Source organism: Pholis gunnellus (assembly GCF_910591455.1).
Source record: "Pholis gunnellus genome assembly, chromosome: 14".
In the NCBI taxonomy this organism is placed as follows: Eukaryota; Metazoa; Chordata; class Actinopteri; order Perciformes; family Pholidae; genus Pholis; species Pholis gunnellus.
The window spans coordinates 23040831-23059834 of record NC_136541.1 but is presented as its reverse complement, the minus strand read 5'-3'; the positions used below and the strand labels follow the sequence as shown (position 1 = coordinate 23059834).

At 41.2% G+C, this 19004-nt stretch overlaps 1 protein-coding gene across 1 annotated transcript in view; it reads right to left on the bottom strand.

Moving 5' to 3' along the window:
• The window catches only part of astn1 (astrotactin 1), a gene marked incomplete at both ends in the record, with an annotated part of 365883 nt that overhangs the window by 189052 nt on the left and 157827 nt on the right, over positions 1–19004 (bottom strand). Inside the window, 2 exons of the mRNA XM_079173654.1 lie at positions 10515–10709; positions 15683–15849. Coding sequence (XP_079029780.1) covers positions 10515–10709; positions 15683–15849 — 362 coding nt within the window. The remainder of the gene's footprint in view (positions 1–10514; positions 10710–15682; positions 15850–19004) is intronic.

Below are 19004 nucleotides of genomic sequence, written 5' to 3'. Positions count from 1 at the left end.
CTTCCCTCATTTGTATCAAATACTCCTGTTATTGTTGTTTAGCCTCTTTTTGTTGTCACTTTTGTGTGTATCTTTGTAGTCATTACGCATCTCTCTGTGATTTTGAGTCTCTTTGTGGTTCTGTGTTCCTGTTTCTTTGCATCTCTTCATAGACGACGTTTGTGTCGTTGTGTTAAACTATATAGTAAACCCATGACGGTTTACATGTACATGAGACAAATGAACAACTCCATGGATGCTATAAACAGCCACAGTCGTACATAATGATCGTGTGCTCTGGCCTTTTTGGATCACCGCACCCACGTGCATTTAAGTGAACTTTAAGGAAACTTTTGAAATGTCGCAGTAAAAAAAACAACTCGAATTAGGTTTAGACGTTTCCATCGTCTGGTTCGGAGCGAGAAAAGGCTTGATTGTAGTTTGGTCAGAAGTTGGGGCATAGGCTATGTATGGCTGTAATCCGCCAGTAAATGAAGAAGAAGTAGAGGTTGGAAATCGAAAATAAAACAAGTTGCCTCGGCCGTCTGACCATCTTTGAGAAAAGAATAGAGAGAGGTCTTTAGGAACTGGAGAAATTGTACTTGTTCTTTGGCAGCATGTTTACTATTGTCTGGAGACAAAGACGAGCAATAGTAAGTTGGAATATGCCGACAGCAGAGACAGCTGATCAGTCATGTGACTTAGATGTTCACTACATCAGCATCTATTGGACAGAAGAGTTTCTATAACACATTTAGCTTTTCTTTTCTGCAATTGTGGAATGTTTATTGAATTTTGTCCTTTTCATCATCTTTCCTAATGCCATAATTAATTAATAATGAAAATGCACATGCAAATATGGCAATCAGTGAAATGATGCTTCTCTTTTGCCGTGCTTTTCATTGACTGGTCTAAAGACTGGGAGTGGAAATCAGTCACTATTGAGATTCATGAACACAATCAGGCTTTTGCAAAATGTCTTTGTCCAGATCCATATTTTCTTCTTTGTGTGTGCACAGCGATTTAGGCATGAGCCTACAAAGTAGTTAGAAATTTCACAATTTTTAAGACCAATAACTAATTTCTTTGTAAGAACATGTAATATCACCAAATAAACAAACCGACTTCATCCAAGTCTGGATTTCAGCTCTGAAAATCCCATCAATAGTGTTTGCTTCTACTAACAAAAAACAATGCAATTTAAACTTCAAAAAACATTTGTAGATGCTATTGTATATTAAAAGTTCCCTATAACCTTTAGTTGTATGAATATTCTCCAAAGATATGACCTCAGAAAGACAACTTTAATGAAATACTGTGTTGACAGACAAATGGTGAAAGAGGAATGAATGACGGAGGATGAATGCAGGCTGGAAGGACAGAGAATAATCATAGATGGATAAATATGAGCTTCTCATCTGTGTGAAGCGATACCTTCTGGCAGTCATTAAGGGGAAATCAATACATAGTAACAATTATGCAAGACTGCGCGGCATATGGAAGAGACAGAGTCTCATAAAGCATGCCATTTTTCATCATGTTGGTTCTGCTGCAACGTGACTCATCTTCCGTCAGAGAGACGATGTCCTCGTTTGTCTGTTGCTGCGAGTGACTCTTTGTTGAACTCACTCACTTCGTTCCCTCATCACACTTTGTCTCAATGCCAGTTAGGTTCACAACAAGGTTCCACGACGGAATGACTTCAATAAATCAGGTGTCTCAGGACCAAAGCTGATGACAATACATCTTTGTTTGACTCCTGTGAGGATCCGTAGGCCTCTGATTATTTATTTACTCCAGAGTCATCATTTTAATTTCACAAAGCCAGAACTTATTTTTATTAAATACTCTTTTGTTATGGCTACAACATAAAAACAATTGCACACATTTGACATATTACCGTCTTTTAAAGTCGGTAACAAGTTAGCAATGAATTGACTGTCAACAGAGCTAGCAGAAACGGAGCTAGATTAGCATTCTTTTAGCTCTGTTATGTACATAGGCTGTGTGAGGAAAGAAAAACATATTTATATTCTTGTTTTCTACATCTGATCCTATTTATTTTCTTTTTTTATAGCTAGTAAAACATTTTTCTCCACCTGTTTCATATGAAAAAATACAAATAAGGAAGTAAGAAAGACCTTTGTTCACATGTTAGCCGTTGTGCTGATGTTACTGGGCTAGCCGTCGTGCTACCGGGTTAGCAGCGGCTCCCACTCGTTCTTTGGATCTGTGGATGTGTTCCTAATAAACGAGTGAACTTCTGGACTTCAGTGTTGGTCCATTTGTCCGCGTTTTGTCGGTTGTTTACATGGCTAAAGGTTTTTGAGAAGGAGCTGCACTCGGCATTCTAAAAGATTTGAATAATGAAATGTTCATAGTTATAATCCACTGCTCACAAAATCGCTGCATTCCCACATTATCTCTCTTATTGTTATTCATAGGAGACAAAAAGAAGAATATAAATGCAAGACCTAGCTGGTGATAAAGCAGAATCATCCTTAAGCACACCATCGTTCAACTGTAACCCAGAACACTTCAGCTACAACATGGCTGGCCTGTAAGCTTCTGTACCCAAGTCTACCAACGGGACTAGAGAAGTAAAAAAACAACTTTCAGTCTAATCACCTGTGGATGAGCGACTCATTTGCTGCCGTAAATTTGACTCTCAAATTTCTAACGACAACTTCCTGTATGCTGAGAATATGCCCCGCCTTCAACCATATCTGATACGACCTGGAGCATCTCAATAAGCCGAAATGGATGGTTTTCTCAGGTGATGCCCCCTTTTTAGACACACTCCTGTTAAAAATATATGATAAAAACCTTGCCCTGTAATACACACAACAGCTATTAAACAAGTTTAAAAGGGTTAGAAAGGGTTACAAAGTTTTCCCTGTGTAATATACTAGATGATTCCTGCAGTTTGTTCCGGGCCTGAGCTTTGAAAAACATAAAATAAAAAGGATATGCAATTATTTACAAATCAGAAAACTGTTGCTTTTGGGAAAGTCACAGCTTGAGAACAACAGAAGCCACCGGCTGGAGTAGAACCAGCTGACAAATAAAACTGACATGTTATTTGCACGGCCGTGGCGTGGCCGGGGGTGTGCGGGTAATCTGTTGCTGGTGTGGCTGGTATTAAGGAGCGATATTGGGACGAATCTGCATCTTGCTCCAAGTGCTCACAATGCATGAATAGATTAATGACTAAAACTGTGTGAGCGCACAAAGACAGAAATATGCATGCGCACTCTTTTCATCAGATTTATAACGCTGCACATACGCCTGATTCTGTTTTATAAATCCTCACAAGCCTCATTTCAGGTCCCACAGTAAATTGATGCAGAGATGCCCTTAAACGTCGGTTTGCATAACTATATTTATCTATACTTATTGGATCCTTCGATGACGGCAATTTCACCCACTGTGTCTCATGTGCAAGGTTCTCCGACAGCACCAGAGCAGCTGAGGGGTAATCATAGCAGCCGCAGATTCATAAATACACACGCTGGTCTCTACCAGCATTTGATGTTACGAAAAATAAATCGGCCTAATTTGAAGATACACCACAAAATAATTTCATATGTTATTCCATGTAGTCATGAACGAGGAAGTATAAAGACCATGAAAGCCCACACAGGGCTGGAGGAGAGGTGGATGAGGCCGCTGTTCGTTCCTCGTGTCAAACAGGAAGTCAGTGTTGATTTATTTCTCATGTCACTTGAGTAATCTTGAGCTACTTCCGTAGTTATTTTAACCCAAACGACGACCTTTTTACAAACCTAACGGAGTAGTTTCTGGAGAAGATGGAAGTTTATTTTGAAAAGACCGAATGTGTGTAAGGAGAGGAAAAGTAACTTTTCATAAGATATCATACGAACTGATGTATGAGGATATGTTGCAGTAATTCATCCCATACGTGTGTGTGTGTGTGTGTGTGTGGGTATTAGGGGTGTGAGATATAACTCCACAATCTGCCTTGACATAAAGTGCTACAGGTCACATCCTAACAGCGTCTCCCCGCATAGAGCGGTGCAGAGCTGCTGCTAAACAGTTAGCGCCGCTGCTCTATCAAAATATCCCCAAACTATCTCTACTTTCAAAGAGTCGGGGACGAGCGAGGATTCCAGATTGAACACACACCACTACGTTGCCACCATTTAGCAGCTCTTTATTGAAAGCTCATGTTTCACAAAGTGCGGGGCTCCACATGGAGCGGAGGAGAGATGGGTGAAGTGCAGCTAACGTTGTTGGTACCGTTAACGTGGATTCTGTGTTTTCAGCTGAGCTCGACTAGATTATTATATTAGGAAATAGATCAGTGTTGCTGTTTACTGGGAGTGATGTGATGTAGCCCTTGTGCATTTTATTTTTAATTTGGCCTGGGTGTGGTCTGATTAATTTGGCCTGTGGTCATAACACACCAGTCATAATTTAGTTTGAATGAAAACTCAACTTCTGGAATTGTCTCCTGGTGCTTTTTAACCACCGTTTTGGAAGAAGGAAATAATTGGAGTAAAATACCAAACCAGCTATACAAATAACACACTTTCTGTTTGTGCTGTGCAGTGGATCTAATGCCAATGTGAAGAGTGGATTTCCAAAAGTAACTAATAACTATTTTAAGAAACTTGTGTTAAATTTGAGAACAACATGTGGTGTGGTGTTTTGATACCATGTAGGGAAACAGGTTTAGTTGTACTGTTCAGTAACTTAACAGTAAGACATAATTCATAATCGTAATTAGATAGTGATCATGCCTGAAAAAAAAGACATCTTTGTCATATGGCCATGGGCACACACACACACACACACACACACACACACACACACACACACAATTTAGTTCTGTATAACTGGTCTTTCTGATCTTTGTGGTTGGAATATTTTAGTTAAAGAAAGTTAAACAAAAAGAAGTAATATTTTACAGAACGCCAAACAGGCTGTCAAATAATAACACAATCAGTGACATTGTTGGTTTTGGCTGTTTGCCAGTGTTTTACCATATATATATATATATATATCACATCTATCTTATCATATCACACACCGCTATCTCTAGAATAAAAGTGTGTACACCCGGTCTGGTGTGTACATTCTATTTAGTTTAGTTGGGGGAAAAGGCGTACGGAGGTTTTTTGTGCTACACGTCGTTTATGCATCTGGCCTCTGGAGTCAAACTATGTGGAATACATCACAGTAATATACAGCGTCACTGCTCTGTTTGACATATTTCTATCTAGAGAGCAATTCTGTCTGTTTTCAGCTTTCGGTTTAGAAAAGCACACATTCAGAACGTGACGAGTGAATCTCTGCTGCTTTTCTGACGATTTGTCATCGCTCACTATCCGTCGGATTACGCGCTACATGGAATACAGTTTTCATGGTTAATTTTGTCGGATGACAACATGTAACATTTAACAGCCATCTGGCGCCGCGAGGACGTAATAATTCATTTTCCTAGAGTGAAATCTCGCTCAAAGTTCAAGGAACTTTTGTTGAACTGCCAGAACTTCTAGTGAGAGCTGAAGTGAAGCCGCCACCTGTTTCGTTGGAACGAGACAAAACACAAGGACGCTTTTGATTAACAACCCCGATCACTTGTTTCTGTTCTCCACATGGTGATCCCCCTGATTCTGCAACCGGTAACAATCAACGACCCCTTCACACCCCTCCCCTCCCCGACACATTTCATATTTTAATTAACTGAGTCAATGATGGTATTCCTCCTGAGGGGGTGCTACATTAAGCTGAGGTGAGCCAAAAAAAGGAAGAGGGAAAAAAACTAATGCCCGCACAAAGTAGTTTGGGTGGAGGGGTTGTCAGGTGGTCTTATTCATTGATCCAGAAGAGAACAAAGGGCACTAAAATATTCATTAAAAGCTGCTCTGAGCTTGTCGTGTGAGAGAGGAATAGAAAGGAGGAGAGGAGAGGACGGTGTAAGGAGTAATGAGGAGGTTAGCTTTTAACATCTCATTATTGGAGTCCTCTGGCTCCCACCGAGACAGGAAGACAGAGACCCTGTAACCGAGCTGGGTGAATCCAGATCAGTGCTCCTGAGATGTGACAGCGATAGGACCTCCTTCCCGGGCCACCGCTGCTCATATCTCGTGTTGCTTTGTAATCAAAAACCCCTCATGCCCCCCAGGCAGTTTGCTGCCACTGACGATGACACAGCTGGATTTTGACTTGGTAGGAAATCAAATGAATAAGCCGTGCCATGAAAAAAACTAATGGCCAAAAAACGAGAGGCATCCAGGGCTGCTGAGCTTGAATGATGAACCATGAGGAAGACGTGCCGGGTGGAGAGATTGAAACCTCCTCTGAGTTTGTGACACAGGTCTCATGAGCTGTGAGGGTTTGGCTGTGTTTGTGATGTGTGATGTCGCCATCTTGTTTTTTTGCAACTAAAAGTGAGTGGGTGGAGCTAAGCAGTCAACCGGACGCTGACAAGGACATGTTTTGGTGACCAAAACGTTACAATTAACATTCATGATCTGAAAACACACTGAAAGGTTGAAGTTGGAAGGCTAACACACGGACAACTCCCAGACCAGACAACGCCATGGTAACAACCTGTCAATCACATTAAGCCCCGCCCTAAAGCATACTCTATTTAATGGTATTTGACTCTAAATGGACCATCGTTTACTAAATGAACATCATGCTGTATTGAAGAAGACTTGAAACTAGAGATTGAGACCATAAACTCATGTTTACAATGTTTACTGAGGTAATAAATCAAGAGAGAAGTAGAGTCATTTTCTCATAGACTTCTATACAACCAGAGGAGTCGCCCCCTGATGGACATTAGAGAGAATGCAGCTTTAACACATTGGCTTCACTTTTCATTTTCTCATAGACTTCTATACAACCGGACTTCTTTTTGGAACCAGGATGTCCCAGCCTGGTGGCCAGTAGAAAGAATGCAAGTTTAAGGCACTTTGGCATTGGCTTCATGTTTCAGAGCCAGAGGCTGTGGCTTGGTTTGTATGCATTCGTGTGCATACCTGAGCGCTATTTCGTCCATCTGTGTGTATGTGTGTTTTGCCACTGGGCACCTGCTCACACCGCATGCTGCTTCCCTTTTATTCTCTCTCTTTCTGTTGTTGTTGTTCCAGACAGAACACATACCAAAACCTAGCAGGGGCCACGGAGAAGATCCATTTAGTTTCCCCCCATGCAGGTATTTTCCCTCCCACAAATAAATACAACATTAGTAGTCAAATCTTTCACCTGGAGGGATTGTTTTTAGTTATCTGTGCAGGAGGAGGAGGTTTTGAGTGAGGAAGAAAATAAAAAGAAGTAAAAGTAAAGTATGTTTTAGTAAAGATGATGGTAGGAGTATGGAGGAAGAGGAAAACAACAAACCTCCACTGGTGGTTACACAATATTCAAATGTGACTTTTCATCATCACTGAATGACGGAGACAGATGCTTTGCGCCGCTCCAGAGCAGCGGGGTAGGGGCTTTTGTAGAAGTGCCAGTGAACATCACATGAAGGTTTCCTTACTGTCCCTCCCTCCCGCCCTCTCGCTTGCTTTCACTCAAGGGCAAACAGTACATCTAAAGAGGATATGGGAGGACACAGGCCCCAGTGCTGTCTCGCTTGCATAATAGTTAGTGACTAAGTCAATGCCTGTTGAAGGCTGCGCATAGCAACTTTGCACTTTTGCCTCCAGTGGTTGTGAGATAAAACTGAATTTCCTAAAGTTTTCTAAAGCTTGTTTTTCTATCGAGAGGTCATTTGGCAGCTGCAGTGTCAGTTTAACTGCACACCCCTTTGGTCCTCAGCGTTACCGTGTCAAGGGAGTAAAGGGAGTGGGAGTGATCCAGAGATCCAGCCACTGAGTCCAGTGTTTAGGACAGCCTATTCAAAGCCTCAGAGATTTGTCAAAGAAGAATTACATCTGAGCCAATAAATCTACTGTGCAGCATTTAAAAACTCTTCCCTCCTTATATTTAAAGAGTGCTTTAGCAATTTATTCGATGGCTCTTGCAAGAGACCGATTTTTTATTTTCAGAAAGGTCAGAGCGGATGTAGCAGAAGCCCTGACTTTTAGTCCCAAGTATGGGTGAAGCTACAATAAGGCTGGATCCTACATGTCCCATAATTAGCTGGATCCATTTTGGACCCAATTGCAATTTTGCTAAAATATTCTCATATCTACTGGGAGTAACACATCTCTATTTGTTAGGAAAGAACAATTCCAAAAATCCTTAGTATTATGAATGAATTGCAAATATCAAAAATGAAACTTTGAATTTGCAACAAATAAGTTGATTTAGTAAAAATGCAGTCATAGCTTAACCCTACCCATAATGCAACCCAATCGTGTCTTTTGTAGGACCCTCCCTGCCTGGTAAATGCCCAAATATGTCAAACTTGTAATGCAGGCTTTCGGTTTAAAATTTGATTTGATATATCTTGATAAACTTTTCTGCAACTTGACATAAACTCATGCACAGAATGATTTGACTGTTTTCTCAGATTGTACCTGTCAATTTTCTGGTCAGATGGAATACTGCTCAATTGGTGGTGTGCCCTTTTAACCTTTGACATACAGCACGCATCCATTCGATACAGGTCCTCGGGTACAGATTCACCACCACCTACAAGCAAAGTACTGCCAGAAGCTGCCTTCCACTGTTTCCATGGTTTCATTTGTGTTTTTAGTTGTGAAATCAATCCTAGACTGAGTGCTTCACGGACTTTGAACCCCTGACGGATCTTCGGTGTTCATTTGCGATGCTCTCTTCCTTCCACATCCTGCCGTTCATCTGGTCTAATGTGATTCAATTTGAGCACACTGGCTCCTGGTCAGTTTTAATTCATTTGCTGCCGTCTCGTATAATTAGGCCTTGCATTAACCATGCCTCCCAAAAGAGTAGCCCTTCCTCTTCCACCACCTTATCTGCACAGGAAGCATTTGGTGCTCTTGAAAGTGCCTCAGACCCCGCTTTTCATTCACAAGCACTTCCAAATGAGATCAGAGCTTTTGAGATTGAGATTCTTGATGATATTAACTTTCCTGCCTCACCCGTCCCTCCCTCTCTTTCTACGACTCCGGTGGTCGATCCCTACAGTAAGTGGGGAAGTTGCCTGCGGTCGGCGGAATCCATGCTCGGCCAAAATTAAATTCCTGGACTGCAGATGACTTTGCTGACCTTCTGGCTTCCTGAGTTCAGTGGAAATGATTGCAGCATGCAGACAGCAATAATTAACCACCTTCAAAGTACTCTAGCATCCACATCGAACCACGTGCAAATCATGAAAGGAATACGACATACATTTGGACCCATGCGGTCGCTTATTCCATAAGCCTTTCCAAAGAGGTCAGCTTCTAGTTTCTTTCGTGTCTGTCCTCAGAGTGTTTGCCTGAGATGAGGTGAAATGTCTCATGTTTTATGAAGGCTGTTCTATCACTCTTCTTTTTTCATTAGAAAGAAATTGACATGAAATCAAACTGAAAGTCCTTTCCGCATAATGAAATAACCTTTAATTATACTGATTCAATCCATATGCTACTACCTCCTGATTGCACTACAACTCTTTCCCTTTTACCATGGTAAATAACCTGCTTTTATGCTCATTTATACATCCGGAATGTCTTTGTATCCGTTGGTGACCGGTGCTCCTTTAACTTGTGAGGCCTCAGGGTTCAATTCTCTGACCCATTTTATTTTCTATATTCATGCTTATATTAGGACACTTGATCCGTCAACGTTTCATCATTGCTACGCGGATGATACACAACTCTACTTATCTCAAATTGTATTTCATTTTAAATTTAATTTTGTCTGGCTGAGATTAGTAATTGAATGTCTCAAAATGCTGTAAAAGTCTGACTTTTGCCCCTCTGTTTATTGGTCATTGACAAACAATAGTTTGCCAAAAACGTAAGTGTCAGCGGAAATTTGCTGAACATGTCAAGACAGTTATTCAGCCCGGCTACTTTCACCAGACCCTCCTCCTCATCCTGAGGCGGTGAATAGTATATATTAGTGAACTGCTCTGAACAACGATAGTTTCACCTCGTTCAAGTCTCCCCCGTGGAGTCATGTCAGCAGACTCTTGGGTGTTTTAAGTCACAGCTCAAGGCCTTTTCTTTTCTCTGAGGGCTTTTGTGCATCAGTCATGTACTCTATTTTGAGCTATGATGCTTGTATTGTTTTGTCATAATTGTACTATTTTCTCCTGTGCTGAAGTTCGTAAATAATGTTTTACTTACTTGACTTGTGTAATTTAAACATATGAACCTGAGAGAGTCTGAAAGGTTGGAATGCATAGCGCTTAGAAAACCAATATCACTGCCAACAATAACAGTAGTGTTGCATCAGGGGTTCTGGTACGATTCAATGCACCGTAGCTGTCTGAATAGGAGTGAAATTAAATATGAGACAGCATGCGTCCCTGTGGAAGACAGTTGACTGAATACCCTTTGCTTGGGTGCTAGCGGTTCCCCTGCTGGGATACAAAAGGCTGAACAATGTCTCTCATGCTCCACTTAACAAACAGCCTTTGTGTTTACCTGAATGTGGCCTTGAGGATCTGTCCGGAGGTGCTCTCTTTAGTGTGGTTGTTGTATCCGTAGAAAAGGTCTCCGAACACGGTCTGGTTGGCGGGGATGTCCGCCGCCTCGGCGCAGTCTATCCCCTCAGTGCAGGCCTCAGACAGCGGCAGGCACGACCTCCCATCTGGACCACGCTTGTAGTCCTCGATGCACCTTAAGGGACATGGGTTCAAGTCATTTATTTGGTTCTCCTCTGCTCTTGCATTTCTTAAATTCCTTATATTATAGTTCTTTGAGGTGAAATAATACCGATAGTTGTCTGAATCTCAAACTTTGAAGCACATTTTATGATGTCAACTTAAAAGTTCTGAATCTAAACCTGTGGAATGCAGGAGTGTGAGACAGTATGTACAGTCAGTATGTGACACTAACGGCGCGTCAACACAGGAGACCTTTTGAAGCGGTCGTCCATCTGGAATGTGTGCGACAGAACACAAACTCATACTACTAGTTTACTATCGGCCACGTTACGACAGGCATTACAATCAAAACATCGTCGACCTTGATTTAGCAGCAGTTTGGGATTATTATCACAAGGACAATCATGCAGCTGTTAACATATTTGAAAAGCCGTTGTAACAGTTGAATATCATGCCACTAATGTATCCGAGGAAAGTTGGGTCAACGTGAAAATGAATATAGAAAACTCTGCAAGTTTAAGTAGAAGTCAAATGTAAATGAATAAAAGACATTAACAACAAGCAGCTGCACTGTTAAAAAGGTTCAAATGTATCTTCTTTAACTGCTCTCTTGTAATAGAGAAAATAATCAATTTAGATTACAGCTGAAGCCTGAGAGTAAGAACAACATTCTGGTGATCCACCTCACAGTCTGATCTAAAGTGTTACTCTCCTGTGTTTATGACTTAAAGGTGTTGCCAGAATAATCTTTCTAAATTCTTTTTTTCCCACATGTGAAATTGGTAAATAACTAAAAAGTTCTGTCAGAATCATTAATTCTCTGTTACTTTTTTTCCTTCTGTGAAATAGGCTGAAGAGTACCACTGCCCCATATTCTAACGAAAATAAATAAAGCATTCACATTTTCTATTCCAGCAGCTAAGCGCCAATTATAAAAATAATAATATATATTATATATATATATATACACACACATATATATATATATATATATATATATATATATATATATATATATATATATACACATATACATATATATAGCCAAAATGTATTTAGCATGCATGGACAAAACTAAAACTTTAGTCCTATTTAGAACATGACGTTGAGCACATAAGCCTCTTGTGGCTGAAATGAGTATTACAACACACAACAAAACCTGATCCTGTCATAAAAAATAAAAATAAGAAATACTTCCATACTTTGTCAATATTGATGAGAAACCTGTTTTTCCATAACATTTAGCATTAATTACCAACCCATGAGATGAATATGGATGACATACTGTAACACATGCATTCCGGCTGCAACCGCTGCCGTATGATGGGACACTTTCAAATGCTAAAGTAATTTACTAGCAGACTGCCAGCACTCAGAAATATTGATTTCAACCTTGTGGTTACTCTGAGGTATCGTCTACTGCATTTTCACAGAGTTCAAAATATGCACAACTTAGACCTCACAACTCAACGGTGGAGAACCAGCTAAATCAATTCTCAACTGGCACAAAATCCTCCATCTAAAAAAAAAGAAGAGAAACACCGAGAGTCGTCTCAAGGCTCTTTCATATTGATGATGTTTTGACATCTCGGTGTATAATGTACTCTGTGAAATGAGTCAAAGGCAGATGAAGGAGCGGGAGAAAAATGGGGATTGGGTGTTAAAGAGAGAAAGATCTGTCAGGGATTTAGCCTCCCTCCCTCCCTCCCTCCCTCCCTCCCTCCCTCCCTCCCTCCTGGATGCCAAATGTCTCAAAGCGTATGCCAGTCTCCAGTGGGAGCGAGAGGATTTAGCCACATCTGCACAGTGGAGAGTGACAACAACAAAAGGCTGTTGTTGAGAATGAACTGAAACAGCGTGCCTGCATACATGCTGGTTAATGTAAAGATGAAAGCAGCAAACAGCAGCTTGTTGTGTTCGATAAGAAACGGCTGCTTCCAGGATCTCCTGTAGGACTTTAAAGAAACTCAGACAACAACTCTTGCCTTTTCATCCACCTTCAGATTAACTTTGTTGCAGTGCGTTGGTATTTTCAGTTGTGCTGTCTAATCAGAACCTCTGCTTGGATTGAAGTTAGGCGGAAGGAATTTATGCGAGACCACCACAACACTGAGGAAAACAGGTGCAGCATAATAAACGGTGAGGAAGATGTTACTCAGTCCGTACATGTCCACACAGTGCAGGAGAAGAAGTCTAATCAGTGTAATATATGAGAACACCAGCGGGGCTGGCTTTAGATTATATGAAGCAGGTCTCCACACATATCCAATCCAACCATGATCTAATGGAAGCTGTTCACTGTAATAACGGGCCTTTTCTTTACTGAAGGCAGTTTGAGAGGAAAAGCACAGGTGTAAAAGATTATAGTTCTCCAGAAAATGCTCCGTATGAAACCACTCAGTAAAGAACTGACTTGTCTCTGAGCACAGTCCCCTGCTCAGGTTATTTCTGTAAGTGAAATATAATGTCTGCCCTTTGATTTGGATCCCCTCCAAAATAAAATGCCTTCTTCCTTGGCCCATGCCACACCCTTCCACCAAGTTTCCCTTAACATCTGCCCAGTAGTTTTTTCGGTAATACTGCTGACAAACGGACAACAAACCCAACCAAAAAACTCACATGAACTTTAATTCAAGTTTTACCGATTTTTCAGCCCGACTATAAAGAAATGCAGCTAACAGCGTTAACAAAGGCTCCTGTCTGCAGTCTAGTTCATACACTTCACCTGACAATCGTACAACGTTAACTTCATGATCAAAGACACATTTCGTTACTGGATCGGTTTTATAATCAAGAGTTATAATCTTAATCAAATATCAAAGATGCTGCTCACAGCTATCTTCAATCCTACCAGCCTGTAATCCACCTAGTATCATCTCCTCAAGCAGCTACGGAGAGCATGTTGGATCTTAAAATAGTAATAGTATACATAAATAGAGTAAATGGACTTTATAGTTATTGGGCTTGTCTCTAAAGAGGGAACCCTTCGATGGTGCAATGGTTCCACCCAGAACCTTCTCTTCAGGTGACGTACAGAACCTTTCCCCCATCTTGTTCTCTGTAGAACCCACCCAGGGCGTTCTGCGGAGGAACCCTTTAAGAATTCCAAGGGTTTCATCTAGAACCCATCCAGCGTACTGCTGCAAGTCGCATCACTTTGTAGGATGTATTCTAAAAATACAAATTCATAAGTAAAACCTATTAACGGATCACTGTGCCTGATGTTAGGGGTGCTGCAGGCCCCTCATCACCCCTACTTCCTGCTCCCATGCCTCTCAGCTGTAACCAAGAAAACCAGCCAACCTAAGATTCCTCCCTGTACCAACTCTACCAAAGGATGCTCTCTAACTAAAGCTCCGTTTGCTTTGTCCCAACCAGTGTGACACTGATGCATTTTTTGATTTGGTCTGAACGGCTAAGTTTCAGCTTTGCTCTGCCCTAATCAAGCACATACATTCCATTTATCCCTAATAGACCCTCTACTTCCACAGTATATATATATGGATCTCTGCATTGAATCCCACTGGCGGACGTGAGCAGGGAGTGAATAGAGCACACACCCAGCACCAGATGCTGGTCTTTAATGGATGATTCTACAGGGTCACTCGCCTTTGAAAAGCCTTAGTTATATGCTGCTGTGCGAAGACTCATGAGGATGTCAAGCATTCATGTTGAGCTATACATCAAATAGTATCTATATATGAAATGTCACTGAAGATGGCGAGAGAAAAGAAGTGAACTCAAAAGAGGGTTTAAAGGGCACCAGGGCTCACTGAATGGTTTGATGAGGAAGAGGAAGATGTGAATCACGAGCAATGGCCTTCACAGCCTCCGGACCTCATAGAGCAATGATGCTGTTCACATGATGTTGCTTTTGTAAGGACTACAATTCTTATGTTCTTTGCAATTTATTATTTTAACTTTGTTGATAAAAGATTTGTTTCTGTATTCATTCTTTCAAATTGCGTTGGTGGAGGACAGTGACACAAAAAGCTAGTCAGCCTTAAGGTTTGCCATCATTCCCGCACTAAGAGGCAATAGCCCTGAACAAAAGGAGAGTTAGTGTTCTGACTGCGGTTGGAAAGAAGCTGTTTTTGAACAGAGAGGCGTTCAGGAGGAAAGAAGCAGGACAGGGTGGTGGGCTGGGTGGGAGGGGCCGCTGGCTAGTCTAGCTGCCTGGTTGACGTGCTCTTCATTGAAGGCGTTGAAGGCACGGTTACATTTTCTCAGTGTTGATTTTAGAGTGATGGGCATGCCAGTGCTCTCATCATCATACAAGATGAAGAGAAAGCAGTCCACCCCGCCAGGAGCCGTTCTAGAGGATCATGGTGGCCCAACTCACACAGGCAGACCAACCAACTCCCAGGAGCCTAAGGAAACAGAGCAGTCTGTCTGGTAAGTTGCTGTATTTTCTATAAGATATTTTATTGAGTTTCCTTTAAGCAAAATACTTGAAGATATGTATTTATCTTTAATAAATAAGAAAGGAGTGAATCTGGTCTGTGCTGAGAAAAAGTGTGCCGTCTTGGTTCAAACTACAGAGCTTGCGTGTTGTTGTACACTGGGGGATACATTTTGAATAGATATATAGTGTTTATTATATTAGTTGCTTGATGCCTTTATTTTCAATGTGAAAGCTCCGAAAATGTACAAAAAATAAATCACAAGAACAGACCTGAGGGCCTGAAGTCTGTGTGTGCTTCTCTGCTGATAGTCCTGGACATTATTATTATGATTATTGTTATTTAGTCTTTTACATTAAGTTTTGAGAACTGTGGACAGTTATGTTGTGAGTTAAAGCACATAATATATCAAAAGTCATGTAGTCAAGATAGTTCATTTGCATAGTTTCCAGTAGTTAATCCAGAAGTATTGATACAATGATATGAGTGATGATAGCGGTTTGTGCTAAACTGTGGCTGGTTTGGTTCTGAAATAAAAGGATAGTAATTGAAAATATAAAGCGGTAAATATGTTCTTTCTTACCCACAGAACATCTGGATGTTGTAGAGTGTCGGGTCATCCTCTAGAGGAGCCAGCTGCTGGAGACACAGCTGCTCACATCCTCCGTTGAAACCGTCGGAGCAGTCGATGCCGATGTGGTGGTCGTAGCACCCAGTCCCATCCTTCATAGGGCTCAACCCTGGGGGGCACTGTGGGGGGGGCAAGTGTTTTTAAATGACTAATGTTAGCAATTACAGATTGTTACTACACCCTTAGAGCTGCTTAGGGTGCGACTAGCTGCCACATTAACACTAATCCCAGATGGGGCAGGTAAACAGACCCGATAACATCTGTGCCACAGAATGCAAACAGTCAGATTCCTGTTCCCATTAGTGCAGTCTGTGTGAGCACTGAGCTTAGTCTGTAGAGCTGCACACGCCAAGATGTTTCATGTAAAACTCATATTATCAGCCTAAGTAACAGCAGGAGGCTGCAACAGACGGAGGACTAGAAAACACAAAAGAAAAGTTGCTTATGAGTACAGAAATATTTCTCAATTCATCAAACAGAATATTCCTAAACTATGAATATGATAATGCTTCGACTATTTAAGTCATTTATCAAGTAAGCGAGGCTGATTTCAGCTTCCCATAATGTGAGGACTTGCTGCTTCTCTCATTTTATTGAACCTTTTTTTGAGCCAAGATAATTCCTTTGGGATTTCAAATCTCATTTCCAAGGAGGTCCCGGCCAAGATGGCATCGTAAAAGTTTCACACAGCGCCGCATGAAAACACAGATTTAAAAATCAAATACAGCAAAAAGTTAAAAACAACATAAAAACATTCAAATAAATTCACATAAAAGAGATGACAGTGAATTGCATCAACCAAAGAGTTGTAAAAAAAAAAAAGCTATGTAAGCTAGGCAAACAAAGTACAGCTGAGCCTGATGGGAAATACATTGACTTGGCAGCCATTGGTCATAAAAAAACAAATGAAATATTTGACTTGATAGATTAAAAAGGTTCCAACCAAAGTTAGTATAATTTGTGCTGTTGGGAATGTGAATATCTGTACAAAGTCTCATGGCAGTCCACAGATTTGTCACGATATTTCACAAAAGAAATTAAAACATCGATGGTGTTCGCTGAAGAAAAGTCAGGACATCACCCAGATTCATGAGCTGGGACCATAAATGTCGGTACAAAATCCCATGGCAACCCATCCCATGGTTGTTGAGGTCAATCAGTATAGAACATGTTGGGACGCCGTCCCTACAGCCATCAAACAAACTCATTTTGCAGCAACACAGTTGCAGATATCCATGAGAAAACTCCATTACTGCTTTTCCATGTGTTATATTGTTGTGTCTTAATGCAACAATAGCGCTCTGCTACAGCCCCAGCTCAACTCATTAAACATTCAGCCACGGTTAGTAAATTCTTGACTGCATCATCAATACTCAGTTCCCACAAAGGGAGTTTTTAACGTTTTATCTTGTATATGTTGGAAAAGAAAATAGCCTTTGCTGAGCACTTGACTGTTTACTGCGGCGCAGGGAATGAAAAGAACCGTGATGAAATGGCAGACAATCTGGTGTCATCTATAATGAAACCCTTTTTAAAAAAAGGGTCCTTGTTCTGGAGAGGGAGACGAGGCAACAATGCGGGTTTAAATTTCAACTTCCACACAATCCAGAGAGGATTGTCTTCTGGTTTGATGGGTGAAATGACATTCTTTAGTTTGGAAATGTGTGAAACAGCAAAGTGTTGTAGACTAACTTCAAGAAATTATTTTTTGTTTTTAAAAAGACGACATTCTGACGTTTCTAGGGAGCCATGGACGACTTCTCATTTGAAATGCACTTGGTGCTGGGCTGACTCTAGAAGAGCTGTGAGACCTGACTTCACCCCGTCTCTCCTTCCAGTCTCTTTATTTCTTTTCTCTTTTTCTCACAGACCTGTCAGGTCAAATTCACATTATGTTCTCTGTCAGCTATTACTTCAAAGGAAACTTTGATGGAGTGCATTTTAACAAGGCGCTGCACCCTCATAGCAGTGACTCTGCAGCTGGTTTCCGAGAAGCTCTGAGGGACCAGCGACTGCTTATTCCATTATTCAGCCCCACTGTGGTCTTCACAGGGCCAAGGTGGCTCATTTGGTGGATAAAGCCGACATGCTTGTTGTCAATTGCAGTTTCATTTTGCGGAGGTATATTTAGTCTCGTGACTGCTTTTCAGAAAACATTTTTTTAAGTTTTCAGTGACTTTGCATCACTGCATTTCAGAATTTAACTTCTTGGGATCTCAACAGGAACCTGTATAAAATACGTATACCTGAACGTTTGAGCTTATTGAAGCCCAGTATTTTTCCTGGATTGTTTCTACATATGATGTGCTTCGCATTAGTTCAGGCACAGCACGGAAGTAGCACTTGCTTTACTCGATTTGTATCAGCGTCTTCATTCATGCTTTAAAATCACTGGTTTATTAATCAGCTGTTTGGCCGACACATCGTCAATCCCAACTGGCCAATTATTGTCGCTCGATCAGTGGCCCTACATTTTAAACTATATGACGCTCTAGGTAGGCCCCTAGCGTCAGTGGTGGTCGTTTCAGGGGTCTTTTCAAAATAAACTTCCAATGTAGGTTTACTTAGTTTTTAGGTTTACTTATGCATCAAACTACTTGGTTAGGTTGTCTTCCATAAAAGTTAAGTGAGTGGGTGTGGCGATCAGGTGACTGGGGAGGGAAACACAGCGAGGGCATCTGGTGGACAGATGGGGAATGACGGGGTCAAGGAGAGTTCAGAGCAAGTGCAGGGCCAAAGGGAAAACAAGAGGTTGCAAAGCTGAAACGGAACAAAAGGGAGGCAGGGCCATGGGTCCCCTTGACGTTGCTAGATGTTACTACAATACATTCACATCTGCTCAGGGGGTTGTGAATTCTCATTCTGTAAACGTTTGTAGAACTAATACACTGCATAACAAGTAACGCAAGTATTTCTGTATCACAAGGGAAATGCATGACTGCAACTCACTAAGAACCTTCTCAGCCAAGAACCTAAAGGCCTCAATGAGGAGTTTCATGTATCTTGTAACAATACAGCTTTTTATCTTGCTATGATTTCCTTTTTTTGGTAATATTTTTCCCTGTAACAGCGTATAATGACAAAAAGACAGAGGCACTTCTACTAAGTCACATTCTCACCCGCAACTCGTCAAATACTGAAGCTTGGTCAGTGCTCCTAAGCTTCAAACGATGACGCCTTATGTACCAATCTAGCGTCAGTCCTGGACGTGTCAGGGACGTCGTGTCCACTGGTTTCTACACACAGTGTCTTTTCAAATTAAAAATCCAATTTA